The sequence below is a fragment of the Myotis yumanensis genome, unplaced genomic scaffold (assembly GCF_028538775.1).
Source record: "Myotis yumanensis isolate MYYU_CA2020_CCGP unplaced genomic scaffold, mMyoYum1.0.hap1 SCAF_3, whole genome shotgun sequence".
Taxonomy (NCBI): Eukaryota; Metazoa; Chordata; class Mammalia; order Chiroptera; family Vespertilionidae; genus Myotis; species Myotis yumanensis.
The window spans coordinates 151913353-151934368 of NW_027223754.1; the positions used below are offsets into that span (position 1 = coordinate 151913353).

Sequence of the window (21016 nt, forward strand, 5' to 3'; positions counted from 1 at the left end):
TTTAAGGCTGCTCAAGTACCCTGCACTCTAGGAAGTCCTCCCAGAACACAATCTGCATCAAGAGACTTTCCCCCGAGTCCCCAAATACCCCGTTTACGTCTCCATCATGGTGTTCATTCCTATTGTTCATTCTTAACACTCTTGCCTGTTAGACTGAGAATCTGAGAGCAGGGGCTGTCTTTTTAGTTGCCTTTCCCTTGTGCCCATGCAGGGCACACATCAGACACTTTGTTGATCTTTTTTGAATGAATGAATTAAAAAGCTTCCAGAATCCCAGATATGAGATTTCTTCTTTGAATTTCCAGTCCTTTGTCTTGTCAACAATCACCATATTCTGCCTTCCATTATGGTTACGTGGGTGCTTGTCTTACTCATTTTAACTCCAATGGTCTTCAAGGGCTGGGGTCCTGTTTTGTTTTTCATGTTGTTTCATGATGTTTCTTACTGGCTTTGTCTTTCCTGTACTTTCTAGGACAGTGTCTTGCACAAAATAGGTGCTTAATAAATCTTTTTGGAATGAGAGAATGAGTTAATGAACAAATAAATGAACCTGCCTGCAAATGTAATTGATGAGAATAAATGACACAAGGAAAGGAAGGATAATGGACTGGAAAATCAATGGTAGAATTTCCAAACTAAACAAAGTTGATTGGTAATACATTGTGTCCTAGCACATTATTTCTGAATTTTTATCATGTGCAAATAGATGTTGTCGTGTTTTTATCTGAGTGGAGAAACTTAAACACATCACTGCATTCTGAATGAAAACAAAAGCCACCTTCACAGCTCCTGAACAACAGAAAGTCAAGCCTGATTTAGCTCTTAGATGGACCTTCCCCTCAAAAGACATACTCGGTTACTCTTGAAAATATCTGACCGGTGCCTAACATACATTTCTTCCTTCCCTTTAAAGACCAAAAGGGTTCAAATCCAAGATTTTTAAAATAACCTTTTTCTCTATAATAAAATATGAGTTTTCTAATTGTTCACTGTTGGGGAGAAGTGAATAGAGACCATCTATTCTGGAAGGAAAAATAATTCTTTAGAGCAAGATATATTCCGATTATCACCAACACCAAACTCCGCTGCTGCAGAAGAACCCCACTTTGAGGAATTTGAGTTAGGAAACTGAGTACCTCTTTTTTTCTACCAAAAAGGACATTTCATGGATTATTTTTTAATTACTGGTGTTTGATTAGAACAACCTGTAGAGGGCGTCCTTGTACCAAGAGCCATAGGGGCTTGAGTAATACTAAGTCAAAAATTTCAATTAAAACCACACTTTCTGGAGTCAAAGAAAATGTCCATTGTTTTGTGAAACTATCTTTACCTAGGAGGCACTTGGCATTACAATGCTAAAGTATTTTAAAGATTTCCCAATGCATATGAATACATTATATAAATGAATATTCTCTGAAATTTTTGAAAAGAGGTCAACTATTTTTATTTTAAAGGGAGAACAGTTGTGACGTTTTGGATTCAAACAGACTTAAATATTATTTACTTATCAGTATGAGGTATAGCAGTGAAGAGCATGGGCTTTGAAATCACCGTGCCTGGGATTTGAACCCTGACGCTGCCACTTACCAGCTAGGTAACCACAGTCAACTTATTGGACCTTTTTGAGCCTTGTTTCCCCATCAATAAAATGGAAATAATTATAGTACCTACTTAAAAGAGTTGTGAGGATTAAGTAAGCACCTCAAATAAAAATCCTTTTAAAATGAAGACACTGTAAGTTCAAATAGTCATGGGTTTATCTAAATCTCTTCAAAGATCAACAATTGTACAACTGAAAATATTTCATAACTGGAACCGCATATTCTGTTCTCTTTAGTAACTTCTCACGACCTAACATTTAATAACCTCTCATGACCTAACGTTTATTTAACTCCATGTGTGCACATGTTCAGCTTCTCCTCTGTTGTTTCTGTTTGTTTTTCCCTCTTGAACTGTCCACAAAGCACCGAAACACCGCCCCAGCCCAGACACTCAATCCTTGGGCATTTGTCGCAGCATCTGGGTACTAAAGAACAAAGAGAAGAAAACAACCCTTTTCGGAGTCTGAAATCTTTCTTTAAAAATAAAAAATAACCCCAACCGTTTGCTTCTGTTTTCTTTGCCCATCCGAGGGGTTGGGTAAGGGGAAAGTTAAGTCCTTCCTGCTGGGGTCGGGTGGGTGTGTGAGGCTGTAGCTCACTGCCAGTCAACTGCCCTTCCCACGGCAAGACCAGAGCCGCGGGCTTGTCCTCCAGCGCCTGTGATTTCAGGACCAGAGCACGCCTCCAAGTTGTTTGAAACACCACTAAATATAAAGATATTCACAACTTTTGGGACCCCTATCCCTACGGGGTCAGGAACTCCTGTCACCCAGAGCCCAGGGAACTCTTCCTGGCGCTGCCGGGTGAGCAGAGAGAAGGGCCTCCCCCGCTGTGCAAGCTCCCTCCAGGGTGTCTGACAAGTGCAGAATGAAAGCCCGCGCCCCGAGTCCAGCCCAGTGCCTGCGATCGGGGCAGCAGTGGACGCTGGAGACTCGGGTTTTGAGTGCAGGGCAACGCGCAACATGTCAGCGTAGCGCGGATCCGAGAGGATGGCTTTGCCGAGAGAGAGGAATGATGGGCGGAAAGGGAGAAGTGGAAGAAAATGCGCCTTCTTTTAGCATCAGGGTAGAAATGGGACCCGCCTTCATCATCATCGCGCTCAATTAAGCCCTGAGATCTCAGCTCACTCTATTTCCCTACGCCCCTGCCTCGCCTGGCTGGAATCATAGGCGAGTGTAGTCCTCGGGGTGCCGCCCAACACCCCTTTCGCAACCACCTCCACCACGCGCCCCCTTTGCACGCGTTCCCACTTGGCCCACCGCCGGGGAAACGCAGGGGCTGGGGTCGCGCGCCGCCCCGCCCCCGCGCGCTCCGCAGCGCCCCCCGGTGGCGACTCGCGGGGCCTCGTCACTGCTCACACGCACCCCACTGGCGCCCGCCCTTCCCGCTCTTCCTCTCTCGCCGTATTTAACCCTCCGACTGTGGGTCTCGCCGGGCGTGCTGGCATCCGCTGCTCTGCCAGGCTCGCGTCGCTGCTGTCCCCTCTCGCTCCTGCGCCCGCTCCTGCAGCCCGGCTCGCGCCGCTCCTGCCCGCCCTCCTCCTCCTCGCCCGGTTCTCCCAGGCTCACTCGCCCGGGGCTGGACGCTTCGCGCGCAGACGTCTACGCGGGAACAGCGGAGGGACCGCTGAACCGCCGCAGGTTGGGGTCGGTGCGGCCGGAGGAGTTTCAGCGACGAGAGCCACCAGCGAGGAGGTCCGGACCAGCATGGCCCGAAGAAGCGCCCTTCCTGCCGCCGCGCTCGGGCTCTGGAGCATCCTCTCCTGCCTGTTGGGGCTGCGGGCGGAGGTCGGGCAGCCGCGGGAGGAGAGCCTGTACCTGTGGATCGATGCTCACCAGGCAAGAGTGCTCATAGGTAAGGCCCCAGAGCCCAGCACCTTCCTCTGCCTGGATCTCACTCTCTTTCCGACTCTTCCATTCAAGAAGGAGAGATGCACGACTTTAGTATGTTTTTAAAACTTAATTTCCAAGGAAGGTTGCTCACCCTTCTAATGAGCTATTCCATCTGTTAGCATAGAAACTTCTCTCTCACGAAACTTAGGTCATGAGGATCTGGCTGTTGCTGGTTTCTACAATCCTGTTTTTAGGTGGACCCAGCATTTGTTACCACCAGTTAACACTCCTTCTCCCTGAAAGCATGTGCCTGTTGGCATCATTCTGATCACACACAGAGGAAAATGAGTCGGCACCAAGGCAGGTGCTTTGGGGAAAGCAATGAACCATACTGATCCTTTGGTGTTCTTGCATGCAGTGCTGATTTTGATTCTTTTAAGTCCGCCTAGTTTGATAGTTTTGTTTCTTTTTCTAAAACCAGGATTTGAAGAAGATATCCTGATTGTTTCAGAGGGGAAAATGGCCCCCTTCACACATGATTTCAGAAAAGCACAACAGAGAATGCCAGCTATTCCTGTCAATATCCACTCCATGAATTTTACCTGGCAAGCTGCAGGCCAGGTAAGTTCTGATAACCAGGAAGGGTGGAGAAAATGACCCTTTAAGATTGCCACTCCTTATTGACAGGTAGAAATAGACTGTATAGTGTGTAGTCTGGTATATTTTTATAATGTTTAAGAATGGTTTCTCATCTGATCTCCAAAACAAATGAAGAATTAACCCCCATTTGTTTAAACATGCTACATTAATTAAGGATTCCCAAAGGAAAAGAGCAAGCAATGTGCCTAAAAACTCACTATCTTGATAAGACTCAGTGACTTCAGACTGCTGGAATATAAAGACCTCAAATACCATTATCACTTATTTCTGTGATTAATGACATTAAAATTTAACTTAATGTTTAAAAGGCTCTCTTTCCCCATAGCATATACCAATCACTTATGGCATTTATACTTTGCAGTCAGTTTTAAAGCCTGTGCGTATTTTTGACATTGTGCACTTGAAAAAAATTGGTATGTTGAACGTTACTCACTGGAACGATGTGAATGCTATATATTTCTGGTAGAAGTTCACAGACTCAAAAAGTATCATATAAGAACATTTGGCCCTGACCAGTTTGGCTTACTGGATAGAGCGTCAGTTTGAAGGGTCCTGGGTTCTATTCCGGTCAAGGGCACATGCCCCGGTTGTGGGCTCAATCCCCCGGCGGTGGGGGGCGGGGGCCATGCAGGAGGCAGTCGATCATTGATTGTCTCTCATCATTGGTGTTTTTATCTCTCCCTCTCCCTTCATCTCTGAAATCAATAATATATATATATATATATATATATATGAACATTTGTAAAATATTGCAGGCTATTGACTTTTAAGTTACCATTTAAATAATTTTATGTGGAAAAAGAAAATTGCAATATATTTTTATAAAGAAGTATTTCTTTTATTTCCTCGCACATTAGCATCTTTTATATATTCCTTTTGTAGTTTCAGTATCATGTAAATTACCTCTAATGACAAATGGTAAGTAATAAATTCTTTTGCTCATTGGTTGGTAAAATGTGTCTAATATGAAAATCATTGTAATTGTAATTAAAATCACATTTTCAGGTCTTTTTTTAAATTCTAAAATAATTAAATGTATATTTTCATGAAGAATGTGATCCAGAAAAAAACTCTTTATAAAAAGGAACTATTTTTAAATTGAGAAACCACATTGGTTCCCCTTAATTACTTGTTATAATATGGGCATGACCATTTTAGCTGTCTCTTTTCCCTCAGATCTATTCTCTCATTTTTCTTTTCCAAAGTAGATCAAACCTAAACCCTTTGACACTTCCATTGTTGCAACAACAACAACATAAATGAGAGAGATGTTTTGTATCCACTGAAGTTCATAGCCAGAAGGCCATCTATTCTGATACCCTCATTTTGCATTTGAGTTCATTGAGGTTCTTACTGCTCTATAGAAAGATTATTGCTTTTCTTCATAAAATTCCCTCTTTATAGATACTTAATGGACAGTTAATTTTGGAATATTATAAAACCAGTAATAAATCAATAAATGACCTTTTTATTATCATTTTGTTTCACCTGAATCTCTTTACTTGTGTTTGACTCGTATCAAATGGGGTCAATATTAATTCTGTGTTTTTAAAAAGAATATTTTCCTTACCTATACTTTTATGGATTCATAAGAACCATTAGAAAGTAGCTTGACTTAACACCCCTCCCTAGCTGAAAGGGTTTGGTAACTGTAGAAGAAGCAGAAAATGTCAATAGCTCTTATCTATCTATTATCTACTGATTTATTTTTCATCCGAGTTTGTCTCCCAAAGAATGGAATTTGAAGCAATGGCTTAAATTTCATGTTATCTCCCCTGCTGCTTTATAGCATAGTGCGTGTTTGCACACACTGGCACATTGTTGAGTACAAAATGGAATACATATCAAACAATCTCAGGAAAATTTTTTTGTAGGGGATTAGAGAAGATGGTAGAACTGGCATGGAGATGAAGCTCCCAGCATCTTTCTCTCTCCTGTTTGAGTGTTGATTACCCATGTGGATTATCTCATTATGCAGGACAATGCTAGCACCTCAATTAGATTATCTCCCTCTCTAATTAAATCATCTCCCTCTCTGTGCCAGTCTGCTCTGGATAGGCTTCCATAGGTAACTGTGAAATCTGGTGTCTGTTGTTCTTAGGGCAGAGGGTGGTGACGGGGTAGGATCTTTACAATGCCAAACAGCAAGGTGTTTGAATATATTATTTAAATCTGATCCATTTTACTCCATAAAGTTATGTGATTCTAGCACCATAATTTTTGAAATGCGTGGAAATTTTGAAGGTGGGAAAAATAATGACTTCAATACTAATTAAATGTTTTGAAAGGCATCTCTAACTAAAGCCAAAACCACATCAAAACATCTACGTGGATAATGTAAAGTTCATTCCATGATCTAGTTATTTCATCCAAATAATAGCAAACATTTAGGGATTTCAACACAAGCAAAACACATAACTGATTAATGAAAATTTAAACTTAATATGTAAGTGTTTTGGCAACATGTGAAGAAAGTTAAAATAATTTTAGTTTTGAAGACCTTGTAGAGGCAGTAGGTGTTATTTACTTCCAATAAGTGATCAGTCCAATAACCCAAGGTGTCTTGGACCATTTAAAATAACGTTCATGTTCTACTTCAAGCAAATACAAATAAAAATTACAGTGATATTCATTTCTCCACATCAAGTTGGTCAATTTTTTTTAGTGTTTTTAGTATGTGGAGAATTGTACATATTCATATGTGGCTGATGCATGTTAGCCCTTTTGCAGGGCAATTAGAATCTGATGGCAAAAGCTTTGATCTAGATCCTTTGGGCAATTTTACTTCCAGAGTTCATCCTAAAGATATAATCATGGATTTGAGTAAAAATTTTAGTGCAAGACTGTTCCTAATAATGCTTTCTATAAAAATTAAAAACTGGGTGGAACCTAGGAGTCCACTGATAATGGCAGGAGAATGGATGAAGCATTAATGAGAATATTCTAGATGTCTACTCAAAGCCATGGAAAGATGTTCATGACAAATTGTCAGTAGTCCATAACAACATATTCTGTTTGATTGCATTACAAAATATGTGGGCAGACGTAGGAAAAAATATTTGATAAATGTCTGATCCTCCATGGTATAAACATTGGTTACATCTACATATGTTATATTTTGTTTGTTTTTTCCCACAATGAATGTGCATTGATTTAGAATTAAAAATTATTTTATATTACATGTGAGTAAAAAGGTGTACTTTAGAGTTTAAAGTTATATGATGTTTGTCTTATAGTTTATGGATGTTTATTATCTAGTATCATTTTTACACTACACATTACAAAATGGTAAAACAAACGGTTTTCATGGCTGATCATTACTGTGGATCCAAAAGAATTCTCTAACACTTATTAGATGGTCACCAGTATCTTTTGAGATCCCCGAAAATCTGCTTTGGAAGGCTTTCCTGCCTGAAATCAAATGACCTGACCTCTTCCTCTTCCTGAAATCCTCATTTTCCATGGAAAACCCTGTCTCCACTTTATTATCCATTTAAAATACTCATTTTCTGTCATGCCCCCTTTCAAGGCTTTTAGATGAGAGAAGAATTCCTATGAAAGAAGCTTTAGACTTAAAGGATTTTTAGTAATTAAGGAAAATACCCTTTGTTACTATATATAACTTTTAATAGTTGATATTTTTCAATGAAGCATTCCTTATTCTAACCTTTCCCTGAATTTGAGACAGGTAGAGGTCATGAGCAACCACCTTAGTTTTCTAAACTATGCACTAATTAAACATTTTATTTGGAAAATAACCCCTTTCTAAACCTGATGGCTTTCAAATAAAATTTTAATGAGAAGTTTGTTAGACAAATCTGAATTCTAATATTAGGACACTGCTGCTCATTTCCATAGGAACCAGTTTAGTATAAGGCCAAGTTTTTTCCATTTATGTAGGTTATACAATAAATGTGTGTTTAATACAATCTTATAAAATTTGTAAAGATCGTATAGGCTTGATTTTAATAATGCTAATATATTCTATCACCTGCATTACAATGCTAAGGTACTGTGAATCGAGAACCTAGTTAATAGGGCATCTTTTTTAGGTTGGCTCTTTTAACAGTGGTAATGGATTTATGCTGAGCCATCTATATATTACTTTTCCAGCCTCCTTGTGACCAAATGCCTAGTTTTCTGTGATGGTTGTTAAGGGCTGGGCTGAAATTGGTGTCTATGGGCTAGAAATTCTCTGGGTGAAGATAACTGGTCAATATTAACTTTAAACCTATCACTGGGATTACTAGCAAGTTCTTATCACTGTATCAACAGATCCAGATCTTAGAATAAGCTTTTTATCATGTATAGCAGTGGTTCTCAACCTGTGGGTCACTACCCTTTTGGGGGTTGAATGACCCTTTCACCGGGGTCGCCTAAGACCATCGGAAAACACATTATATAATTACATGTTGTTTTTGTGATTAATCACTGTGCTTTAATTATGTTCAATTTGTAACAATGAAAATACATCCTGCATATCAGATATTTACATTATGATTCATAACAGTAGCAAAATTACAGTTTTGAAGTAGCAATGAAAGTAATTTTATGGTTGGGGGTCACCACAACATGAGGAACTGTATTAAAGGGTCGCGGCATTAGGAAGGTTGAGAACCACTGATATATAGGGATCACAATTCTTATAACCACTAGAAATCAGTGATATAGATTTATTTTACTCAATTTCAAGATGTTTAAAAACAAAAATGAAAAGTATTACTGTGGGTACAGGATAGGAATTGCAGAATTTTGTCTGCTGTCCTGGGGAGCTGGGTGGTCATGTGTCTATTGTAGAAAAATTAGTTTTATTGGGTTATACTGCAGAAATATGCTCCTTGTTTTATGTATAACCACTGAAAATGGGAAATATTAGATATGCTGAAGATACAGTGTATCCATGAGGTATTTTCCAACATGAAAGGTTAGTTATAAACGTGTTCATAACCCTTGCTAGCTCCCTATCAATGAAAAACAAAACTTCTTGAATTATTGAAAACTGCCCAAAATAATAAAAATAATTCAAAATCAAGTCTAAAGAAAGCTTGAGAACTTTGCCTGGATAGTGGTGTCTTTGTGAATGATTCCTGTCAGTAACACCCAAATTCAGCTTTAAAATGAGGAAAATTCAAAAAATAAAACGAGGAAAATTCCATTGGGGAAAAAAAGAAGTCATAAACAGGCTATTTTCCTGACAACTGACCCACATTTCTTGCTGATGTTTTAAAAACTAGGATCACTCTATTGTTTCTGTAATATCAACTGGATAATCCAATTCTATTATTAAAATGTCCGTAAAGCTCCGGATAGCTTGTTTTTGCAATGCAGGGTTTGAAATGATGTAACACTGGTCCCATTAAAGTGGCTACAGTTTGCAGTCTCAAATTTCCCATTAGGCTGGTTGAGTTAAGGAGAACTGTATTAAAATCCTTTTTCCTCTTCCTTTCTCCCCATGACAAAAATCAAAGAAAAACAATAGTGGATTTAAATTCAAGTACCTCCTCTCACTCTTCAAAGAAATTGCCAACTACCCCTACACACTTCCTTTCAACTCTGAAGTTATGGTAACACTCATTATTAGCAGTATTATTTAAATCCCTTAATGTGTACTGTCCGCATTTTTTCCTAATGGAGTTATGATTGTTTTGGTAGTTACAATCCAAGTGGCTGCATACCTCTGCCCTCCTGGGGTTTGCCGTCATACCTTCGCGGTGGTTTTATATCACCAAATGGAGGAAATGCCTTGTTTGTGACCTCTGTTGCATGGTTTCAAAGTGGGAATGTGAGTATGTTTACATACTGTGGGCATGATTTTTTTTTTTAAAAGAAGGTACTCATATCAAAAGCGCAGCTTTAAACCTTTAATGTTTAGATTCTGCTATGCTGTGGTGTTTTGCATTGTGGTGTTGTGGACATGCCACTAGGGATCAAAGAGTAATTCTGCAGAGAGCCTATTTCATTTAGCAAAGTAGGCATGTGCCAGCCATCTGTTGTATCTGCTGATAGAAAACAGCAGTAAGTTTCTCAAACTTTTGCCAGAAAAAAAAAAAAAAGACTTTATTGCTTGGAGGAGATGAGTTACAAGTTACCTTGTAAGCAACATCTGGTTTTGTAGCGATTTACATGGCATAAATGTAAACTCCACTATGTCTTGCTTACACAGTGGCGGAAAGGCGCGTAAACAGCCCCTTCCCCGCTATCCTCCTTGTTTATTCCTGACTTTACAAAGCTTGCACAAATAAAAATCTCTTAAGTGGTCGTGGTAGAGCAAAAGGTATGATATTCAATAAAGCGTTTTGTTTTGGATTAAATTCATTGAACTTATTAAATGTCCCTGATGAATAGGATGGGCGCTGTGAAGGGGAAACTTTGGGGATTAAGAGTTCAGTGAAAATGCTTCATCCTGTAGCCAGAGCTCTGTTGGACCAGGGCTTCTTTTGCTGCAGTGATTAAACCAGCTTGCCCCACTTGCCAACATGGGAGCAGTTTGGTCACATTCCCTTAGTGCAGTGGTTCTCAACCTTGGCTGCACATTAGAATCACCTGGGAATCTTTTTAAAATCCTGATTTCTGGGCCCCATCCTCCGGAAATACTGTTTCTTTGTTACTAATGTTGTGGCCCCACCCCATAACAATGAGGCCCAGAAATCAGGATTTAAAAAAGATTCCCAGGTGATTCTAATGTGCAGCCAAGGCTGAGAACCACTGCCTTAGTGGATGTGGGGGGGTGGAGGTGGGGGTTCCCTCCCATCCCCAGCATTTTTTCTGTCTGCCTCAAGCACTCACTCAATCAACAAACACAGGCACTGAGTTAGTCACAGATCATACCAAGAGGGGTAAACATGGTCCTTGCCCTCAGGGAGCTCATAGTCTGGGAAACAAATATTCAAAACACTCATTGAAATGAGGTTGGAAAGTATAGGATTGGCTGAGAGCACAAAGAAGGCCACTCTTTTCCCTGCTTGGGGGAGGAGGGAAGCCGGGAGCCCTTCCCTGAGCTCCCTGAGCAGGTGTTGTTTGAAGTAATTCCTGAAGGTGATAAGCATTCCTCAGACCAGCAAGGGGGGCAAATGCCTTCCAAGTGGTGAGCTCGGGATGTTCAAGTGCCTAGAGGTTTAAAGGGGAAGGCACATTCTATCAGGGGTGGGGAACCATTTTTCTGTCAAGGGTCATTTGGATATCTATAACATCATTTTTGGTTAGACAAAATTGTCAACTTAAAAATTAACCTGCTATATTTGGTCAACCATTTAATTAACTCACCCCTAATGCCTTGGCAGGGCCAGACCAAATGAGTTCTCAGTCCTTACATGGCCTGTGGGTGCCACCCCTGTTCTAGGTAAGCATGAGGGGCCTCATATCTGAGAGGTAATGGAAATTCAATGAAGGGGACTTCAAGGTCAAATAATGGAGAAAGATTCTGGGGAGGACAAAAAATAAAAACAGTTCAGGGAGGTTTCTCTCTTCTCTGCTGTGAAGAGAATAGACTCAACATTTTGCAAGTTTGTCCCAAGGATGTATTAAGGCAATCTTTGGTTTATGTATTGGGGGGAGAGTGGTTTTTCCACACCATGATTTAGCTCTTCTTTTTCACTTAACTCTGGAAGAGTTTGTGATAATTAGTACCAGCTCCAAATTAATTTTTGTAGGTGAATATGAAGGAACTATAAAAAAGGCTTTTTTTTTGAGTGCACAGGACTTTTAAAAAATCAATTTAATTTTCTAATGCAACCTAGAACTTTGAACTTAATGTAAAACAATGCATAAATAATAATAATAATAATAATAATATGTTAATTTGAAGAAGAATTGAATTAGCATCTATTTTCAACTCCTATATTACTCTTTAAAATATCATGAGAAGTATAATAAAGGTATAGAAATTACATTTGGCTGGAGATCCTTTAGTTATAATAATGAGAGGTTGAACGCTAGAAATGGGTTTATTTAAAACAGACCTGCTTCTTCAAGTATTCTATTTTCACTTAAAACTTATTAATTAAAATTCAAAAGTCACGGGACAGTTTCTGTTCTTCCCTGTTTCTCTCAGATAGACCTACAGATACCTAGCCTCCCGAGCTGTACGCTTTGTCTTCTTTTTAAATGATCTGGACTAATATGATTAAAGACTCTTGGAAATTTTCAGGCATCTTTTGAAACCCATTCACCTGAACAAAATATCATAGAGCAGCTGTGTGTTTTGAAGGACTTGAAGGACACACTTGAAGCATATTGAACCTGGGATGAGGGACAGATTAGGGAGTGAGTTCTTAGCTGGCAACATTGGAAAGGAGCTAAACCCAGTCCTTGCTTTGCCACTTGGGGCCAGAACTCAGATCATGCCTCTGAGTCTCCTTCTCTACTGTCTATTTTTTTAAAATGGCATTTAGTATAATGATACTTGATTATATTTTACTAGAGGCTGAGTGCACAAAATTCTTGAACTCGGGAGGGGTCCCTCAGCCTAGCCTGCCCTCTCTCGCAGTCCAGGAGCCCTTGGGGGATGTCCGGCTGATGGCTTAAGGCCAGCTCCTTGCAGGGAGTGGGCCTAAGCCGGCAGTCGGATATCCTTAGCACTGCCACAGAGACGGAGAGGCTCCTGCCACTGCTGCTGTGCTCACCAGCTGTGAGCCTGGCTTCTGGCTGAGTGGCGCTTCCCCTGTGGGAGCACACTGACCACGAGGAGGCAGCTCCTGCGTTGAGTATCTGCCCCCTGGTGGTCAGTGAGTATCATAGTGACCAGTTCCCTTTTTGGGCTGAAAACGACTCTCTGACATCCCCTGAGGGGTCCTGGATTGTGAGAGGGCACAGGCCAAGCTGAAAGACCCCACTGGTGCATGATTGGGGCCAGGGAGGGATGTGGGAGGTTGGCCAGGCTGGGAGGGACCACAGGAGGGCTCCAGGGCATGTCCGGCCCATCTAGCTCAGTCCCGATCAGCCAGACCCCAGCAGCAAGCAAACCTACCAGTCAGAGCGTCTGCGCCCTGGTGGTCAGTGCATGTCATAGCAAGTGGTTGAGTGGCTTTAGCATGTCATTAGCATATTACGCTTTGGTTGAACGGCCGACCAGATGACCTGACACTTAGCATATTAAGCTTTTATTATATAGGATTTTAATTGTTTTTTTTTTTATTAGTTAAGGTATTACAAATGTGTCCTCATTCCCCCCATTAACCCCTAACCTTCCCCCCTCCCCCCTGCACACTCATGCTCCCATCCCCCTATTGTCCATGTCCATTGGTTTGGCTTATATGCGTGTATACAAGTCCTTCGGTTGATCTCTTCCCCTTACCCCCTCCCTCCCCTACTTTCCTTCTGGGGATTGATAGCCTGATCACTGTTTCTCAGTCTTTGGATCTGTCCCTTTTCATCAGTCTATGTTGTTCTCTATAATCCACAAATGAGTGAGATCATGTGGTATTTATCTTTCTCTGACTGGCTTATTTCCCTTAGCATAATGCTCTCCAGTTCCATCCATGCTGTTGCAAAAGGCAAGAGTTCCTTCTTTTTTTACTGCAGCATAGTATTCCATTGTGTAGATGTACCAGTTTTCTAATCCACTCATCTGCTGATGGGCACTTAGGCTGTTTCCAAAGGATTTTAATTGTTTGACTCTCCCATTCAATGTAAGCTCATGAGAGCAAGAACTTTGTCCTGTTAAACATATAACTCCAGCCCCTGGAACAGCTCCTGACACAATAATAAGCAGTCAATAACTATTAGTTGAATGAATGAATGCATGAGCTAGGTCTCATTATTATTCCCATTTGATAGGTAATAAGTGGCAGAGCTGGGATTCAAACCTAGGCAGTTGGGATTCAAATCTAACCCTTGCTCTGATAAGTGCTAAATAGAAGTGTGAACACAGAGTGAGCTCTGGAACACAGAGGAGGAAGCAGTGAATTTTGGCTGAGGAAGTAGGGGGAAAGCTACTATAGAACTAGGACTTAAAGGACACACTTGAAGCATAGTCAATGCTACCATGTCCTAGGTCAGTGATGGCGAACCTCTGACACGCGAACTCATTTTTTTGGTTGATTTTCCTTTGTTAAATGGCATTTAAATATATAAAATAAATTCAAAAATATAAGTCTTTGTTTTACTATGGTTGCAAATATCAAAAAATTTCTATATGTGACACGGCACAAGAGTTAAGTTAGGGTTTTTCAAAATGCTGACACGCCGAGCTCAAAAGGTTCGCCATGACTGTCCTAGGTTCTGAGAATACATACTTTAATCATCGGAGGTGGGAGTGGGGCACAGGAAGCAGGGCCATCACAGGCAGAGGAAAGGGAGTTGTGAGAGTGCATTCTGGGAGATGCTAATGGTGCCTGAGTCTGGGATTAATGTGTGGAAGGAAGAATACTAGGGCTAGGGTTGGGGAAGATGAGGCTGGACATTTGGTAAGGCCGGACGTAGAAATACTAGAAGCCATGAAAGGTCATGTAACTCAATTCTTTTATCTATTAGAAAAGCAGTTTGGATTGCCTCCAAACTCCTTCCAAATTCCAATATGTTCTTATTGACTTCAGAGAGAGGAAGGAAGAGGGAGATAGGTATAGAAACATCAATGATGAGAGAGAATCATCAATGAGCTGCCTCCTGCATGCCAACTACTGGGGATGGAGCCTGCAACCTGGGCATGTACCCTGACCAGCAATTGAACCGTGACCTCCTGGTTCATAGGTTGATGCTCAACCACTGAGCAACACTGGCTGGGTTAAATTCTAAAATATTTTTATTCTATTTCTTAAGTAAAACATCTTCCATCATTTAACATGTATGGTAATATCTTTATACAAACTGGATATCTGTTTATATGTTTTTAAAATCCAAGACAGAAAGACTCTTCCTCCAAAATTGTCTTGATGTCAAATTTAAAAAGATTCACCTCAGAATACTCTATTTATTCTATGTTAATAATAATGAACAGCACCTATATAATGCATATTCTGGGCTGGGCACTCTTCTAAGCACTTATTATCACATCATCACAATTACCCTGAGGTAGGCGCACCATTATTATCCCTATAGATGAGGAAACTAGAACATTAGAAAGTCAGATTACTTGCCCCAGACTCTATAGCTAAGAACACTTATGTACATGTTTATTATACCCTTTGGAGATCTTCCTTTGATAGCTTTTTAAATATCCTCTCATTTCAAAAAACAACAATTCAGAAAACATTTATCAGTGCTACTATGTCCTAGGTCAGTGGTCGGCAAACTCATTAGTCAACAGAGCCAAATATCAACAGTACAACGATTGAAATTTCTTTTGAGAGCCACATTTTTAAAACTTAAACTATATAGGTAGGTACATTGTTATTTACTTAATTAGGGTACTCCTAAGGCTTAGGAAGAGCCACACTTAAGGGGCCAAAGAGCCGCATGTGGCTCGCGAGCCGCAGTTTGCCGACCACGGTTAGGTTCTTAGTATACACACTTTAATGGACCCAATTGCCTTCTGGGAATTCACCAGCTGATGGCAAAGACTGTGGCATCAATAAGGCAATCATAATAATTGTGTTAAGTTCTCAGGACTGACGTGCAGTTGAATAAGGTTTTTCATTGCATAAGGGAACCTGACCAAACAGCAAGTTCAACCCAACAAAGTTGAAATCCAGCCCACATTTCATTTGTCAGTCTTATAGCTGGACACAGAGCCTCACAGTCCAGCAGGGACACTTTTATCTAATTTGCACAGAGCCTTCATATGGGCTAGCTGTGGCCCCATTAAATACCCTATGAAAAGTCCTATGGGAGCATAAAGCCAGAGGATTTGCCATTGATTGGGTAAATTTAGAATTTCGTATGTTCTGGAGAAGATACCACAGAAGAGGTAACATCTACACACAAAAGTAGGCAGACAGTGGCCACGGCAGATGGGGTTGAGATGGGCATTCTAGGTATACTGAATGACCCACAGGGAGGTATACAGGATTCAGAATCATTGGTGTACTTGGAAGATGACAGTTCAGAATGGTTGGGGTTTATGGAACAGATCTGAGTAATATAGACCTAAAACAGTAAGTTTGGGAAGTTATGATGATTTCTGTATGCCATAGTTGACTTGTCTTATAGAAAATGGGAAGCCATTGAAAATTTAAGAGTAGATGACAATATCATATCTGTGTGAAAGATAATGTTGGTGGCAGATGGAGGGTGAGGATGAGGTGCCTGGGTGAGTTCTAGGAGCCAAGTAGGAAGTTAAGACAATGCAAGAGATGACAAGGGTGTGAATTAAGGCAAGCAGTGGGGAGAGAAGAAGGAATAGACTCTAGAGCAGGGGTGGGCAAACTTTTTGACTCGAGGGCCACAATGGGTTCTTAAACTGGACCGGAGGGCCGGAACAAAAGCATGGATGGAGTGTTTGTGTGAACTAATATAAATTCAAAGTAAACATCATTACATAAAAGGGTACGGTCTTTTTTTTTTTGGTTTTATTCATTTCAAACAGGCCGGATCCGGCCCGCGGGCCGTAGTTTGCCCACGGCTGCTCTAGAGCTATCTGTCGGTGGAGTTGACAGGACTTAGTGAATGAGGGTGTTATGGAAATGAGAGAGTAGAGGATGACTCTGAGATGGTTATGTCTTAACTGAGAAATTGATTACAGGAAATGGATGAACAGTTTGAGGTTCAAAGACAGTGGAGTCCATTTGGAAATTGCTGAACATGAATTTCTGCTCAGCATCCAGATGGAAAAGTCTCATGCATTTGAAAATGAGTCTAGAACTAAGACATGAGGTGTAAAATAGAAGTGCTGACTTTGGAAACTGTGGATCCTTCTCTTCCTCTCTTCTTTTGACTTCAACTCATTAAATATTTATTGAGGGCCTACCTAATGCCAAAGCTTGTACTGAATGCTAAATAAAATACACAAATGTAGCCTGGCCGGTGTGGCTCAGTGGTTGAAGCATTGACCTATGAACCAAGAGGTCTTGGTTTGATTCCCCATCAGGGCACATGCCTGGGTTGCGGGCTTGATCCCCAGTGGGGGGGTGTGCAGGAGGCAGCCAATCAATGATTCTCTTTCCTTATTGATGTTTCCATCTCTCTTTTCCTCTCAGAAATAAATAAAAATCTATCTACACTAATAAAAGAGAAACATGCAAATTGGTGTCACTCCGCTACCCTTCCCATCGGCTAATCAGCATATCCTTATGCAAATTAACTGTCAGCCAAGATGGCGGCCGGCAGCCATGCACTGAAGTGAGCAGGGAGGCTTGCTTGCTCCAGTGATGGCGAACTCCAACGTTCCCCACCTGACTTGCCAGCCTCTAAGCTGCAACTCTAAGCAACTATGTTGCAAATATAGAAGCTAAACAAAACCCCAGAAACCGGCTTTCAGTCAGCCAGGCTTCAGCCAGCCGGACCGCAACACTGTATCAAATACAGAAGGTAAAGGCCAGAAACCTGCTTTCAGCAGCGAGGCCTCAGAACTAAAGCTGGCCTAGAATAGAAAAAAAGAAAAGGAAAAAAGGAGCAGTTGGGAGCTTCAGCCACCCGCCAGCCTGAAAACAGCCCTCAGCCCCTCACCCAGACTGGCCAGGCACCCCAGTGGGGACCCCCACCCTGATCCAGGACACCCTTCAGGGCAAACCAGCCAGCCCCTACCCATGCACCAGGCCTCTATCCTATATAGTAAAAGGGTAATATGCCTCCCAGCACCGGGATCAGCGGAGCAGCGAGGCTCCCAGCACCGGGATCAGCGTGACAGGGGGCAGCACCCAAACCCCCTGATCACCCTGCGGCTCTGTGTGTGACAGGGGGCGGGGCCACAACCTCCCTATCTGCCCTGCTCTATTCGTGACAGGGGAAGGCGCCCCAATCCCCTGATCGCCCTGCGGCTCTGTGTTTGACAGGGTGCGGCGCACCAACCCCCTGATCGGCCCTGCTCTGTGTGTGACAGGGTGTGGCGCCCCAACCCCCCCCCCCCCACGGGTCCTGCTCTGTGTGTGACAGGGTAGAGCCATAACCTCTCCATCGGCCCTGCCCTGAGTGTGACAGTGGCAGCACCCCAACCCCTGATCGGCCCTGCTCTGTGGGTGATAGAGGGTGGCGCCCCAACCCCCCTCCACGGGCCTTGCTCTGTGTGTGACAGGGTAGAGCTATAACCTCCCCATTGGCCCTGCCCTGAGTGTGACAGGGTGCAGCACCCCAACCCCCTGATCCGCCCTGCTCTGTGTGTGACAGGGGGCGGTGCCCCAATTCCCCTATCGACCCTACTCTGTGAGTGACAGGGGGGAGCTCCTCAACCCCCTGATCGACCCTGCTCTGTGTGTGACATGGTACGGAGCCCCAACCCCCCTGATGGGCCCTGCTCTGTGAGTGACAGGGGGCAGCGCCCCAACCCCCTGATTGGCCCTGCTCTGTGCGTGACTGAGGGTGGCATCACAACCTCCCGATCCGCCCTGCTCTGTGCATGACAGGGGGCAGCACCCCAACTCCCCAATTGGCCCTGCTCTGAGCCTGACCAGGGGCCGCACCTAGGGATTGGGCGTGCCCTCTGCCACCCGGGAGCAGGCCTAAGCCAGCAGGTCGTTATCTCCCAAGGGGTCCCAGACTGCGAGAGGGCACAGGCCGGGCTGGGGAACCCCCCCGCCCCCCCAGTGCACAAATTTTTGTGCACCGGGCCTGTAGTATATATATAAAAGGCTAATATGTAAAGTGTCCCCTCAGGAGTTCGACCGGGAGACCAGGAGTTTGATCGCTTGCTGTGATGTGCACTGACCACCAGGGGATGGTGTGGAATGAAGGAAGGCCCTGGCCAGCAGCCGGCAGCCAGGGAAGAAAGCCCTCGGCCAGCAGCTGGGAAAGGAAGGCCCTGGCTGGCAGCCGGCTGCCAGGGAAGAAAGGCCCCGATCAGCCCTGCTCACCAGCCAGGCCTAGGGACCCTACCCATGCACAAATTTCGTGCACTGAGCTTCTAGTATATTAAAAAAAGAAATGTAAAATGTGTATGACACTTGCTCATAGGAGATTACAATAATACAATTTTAAATGTGTTATCATTGCAATATGAACAAGGTGCTGTGAAAGTACCGAGGAGGAAGCATTAACTGTTGGGAGAGGAGTGAATTATCTGCACAGGGTTCCTGGTGTTGTTCAGGACATAACCTGAGCAATGTATACCTAAGACATGCACATTTGGAACACCTTCTTTGCTTAACTCAGGGCTGTTATGTACTTGAGATAGTTTGGCCTAATGTATTCTGCCTTTCACTTGCATTTTTTGGTAATGAATATAAGTGACACTATACCACTAGGTGACAGAGGAAGTCAGCTCTCCCAAATTAAACATCTAGAACTACTCTTGAGGAAACAGTCTGTGGGAGCAGAAGATAGGCTTGAATAAACCCACATTGTATGGCTTGTTAGGATGCCTCGTTTCCAAGGGCTGTTTCAGTATTAGTCATGGATGCACCATTGGGAGGATTCACATCTGAAATCAAATCCAAATAGGACATCTCCTACTTAAGGCAATTACCAGATGGATCCCCAGTAGACTTGTAAAATTACTCTGTTACTTGGCTTTTGAGTACTTAGTGAAGTAACTTGATTCTTATCATTTGGAAATTCAGTCAATATTCCTATTGGGCCTTGAATAGGATGTGAGATTACATTTATATTTCTGTCACTTATAGCAGTAGCCAGCAGGTGGCAATGTAAAAAGTTACTTCTTTGTAAAATTTTCCAACTCAACATTTTTTAAGGCTGTGGAAGTGCTCTCTAAGAGGCCCGTTTGTGGGGTACTGTGATCTTTAAGTAGTTAATTTCAATAGACCATTAATACATCCAATAAGTCCAAAAAATACTTTCTCAAATTCAATGTCCTTGAAAGCATTAAAACTCATCATATGTTTGAGAGCTCATCCTAAATAACCAAAAATGTGAATGATTTCACTATACACTGATCACCTGTCTCTTTCTATTAAATAATTGCTCGATTTAATGTAGGAATCAAGTTTTGAGTTATCATCTCTGTATGTTCATCCAATTTTTTCTTTGCTTTCTCTGGCTGTACTTTTAGATAGAATAGCAGAGTTGGAAGAGTTCCCAGAGTTCATCCACCCCATCAAGCCCAACCTTTCTCAGAAGCATCCATGAGTTAAAGTCTCTCAACCTCTAGTTGAACATGCTCAGGAGCAGGAAACTTACTAAAGCAGAATTCATTTCATAATTTTGATTGTGGTGACCATAGGAAGTTGTTCTCTATCCTGGGTCAAAACCTGCCTTCCAGGTGTAACTTGACTATCACAAGACCACTGGTCTCTGGACTCCCATCTGGAGAGTCCTACCTTGCATTTATGCCCTAAAGATGGCTGATTGGTCACCTCCATTGCTGATGTAGGGTTCATTTACTCCTGCTACTCCTCCAGCAAAGAGCAGCTATTTCGGAGTTCTTAGAAAGGCTGTACATACGCCATCCGGGAGGGAGATGTCTTGACCTCTGCCGCTGCAGTGGGGCCTGGGAGAGGCTGCTTCTCAGATCCACGTGCAGCCTCTCCAAGCTCCTAAGCTGTAAGGACTCAAGGGGCTGGTCTATGTTCCCCACAGGCCTTATGGCCTCAGAGCAGCTTGGCGTTTTCTGGAGAAATGAGGAGTCTAGCCCTTTCCTCAGTTTGGCATTGCACTTTGTCACTTGGTCCCTAAAGCAGCATGGCTAATACCCTGACCCCAACTGAAGACACCAACATTAATTTCCTGCAGCCCAAGTCCCCATAGAAGTTAGGCCTTGTCCTTAGTGCCAGGCCCTAGAATCTCTCAGTACAAACGTGCATCTTGCACTGGCCAGTGTCGCTCAGTTGTAAGAGTGTCGCCAGTGCACCACAGGATCTCGGGTTTGATTCGGTCAAGAGTACATACCTGGAAGAGACCAAGATGGCGGCATAGGTAAACACCAGAGATTGCTGCCGCAAA

The 21016-nt window shown here is 42.6% G+C and overlaps 1 protein-coding gene across 1 annotated transcript in view; it reads left to right on the top strand.

The window, feature by feature from the left end:
* The first annotated feature begins 3009 nt into the window (after positions 1-3009).
* WIF1 (WNT inhibitory factor 1) overlaps positions 3010-21016 on the top strand; it is an 81681-nt gene continuing 63674 nt past the window's right edge. Inside the window, exons 1-2 of the mRNA XM_070407649.1 lie at positions 3010-3455; positions 3915-4054. Of these exons, the coding sequence (XP_070263750.1) occupies positions 3308-3455; positions 3915-4054 (288 nt within the window). The 5' untranslated portion in view covers positions 3010-3307. The remainder of the gene's footprint in view (positions 3456-3914; positions 4055-21016) is intronic.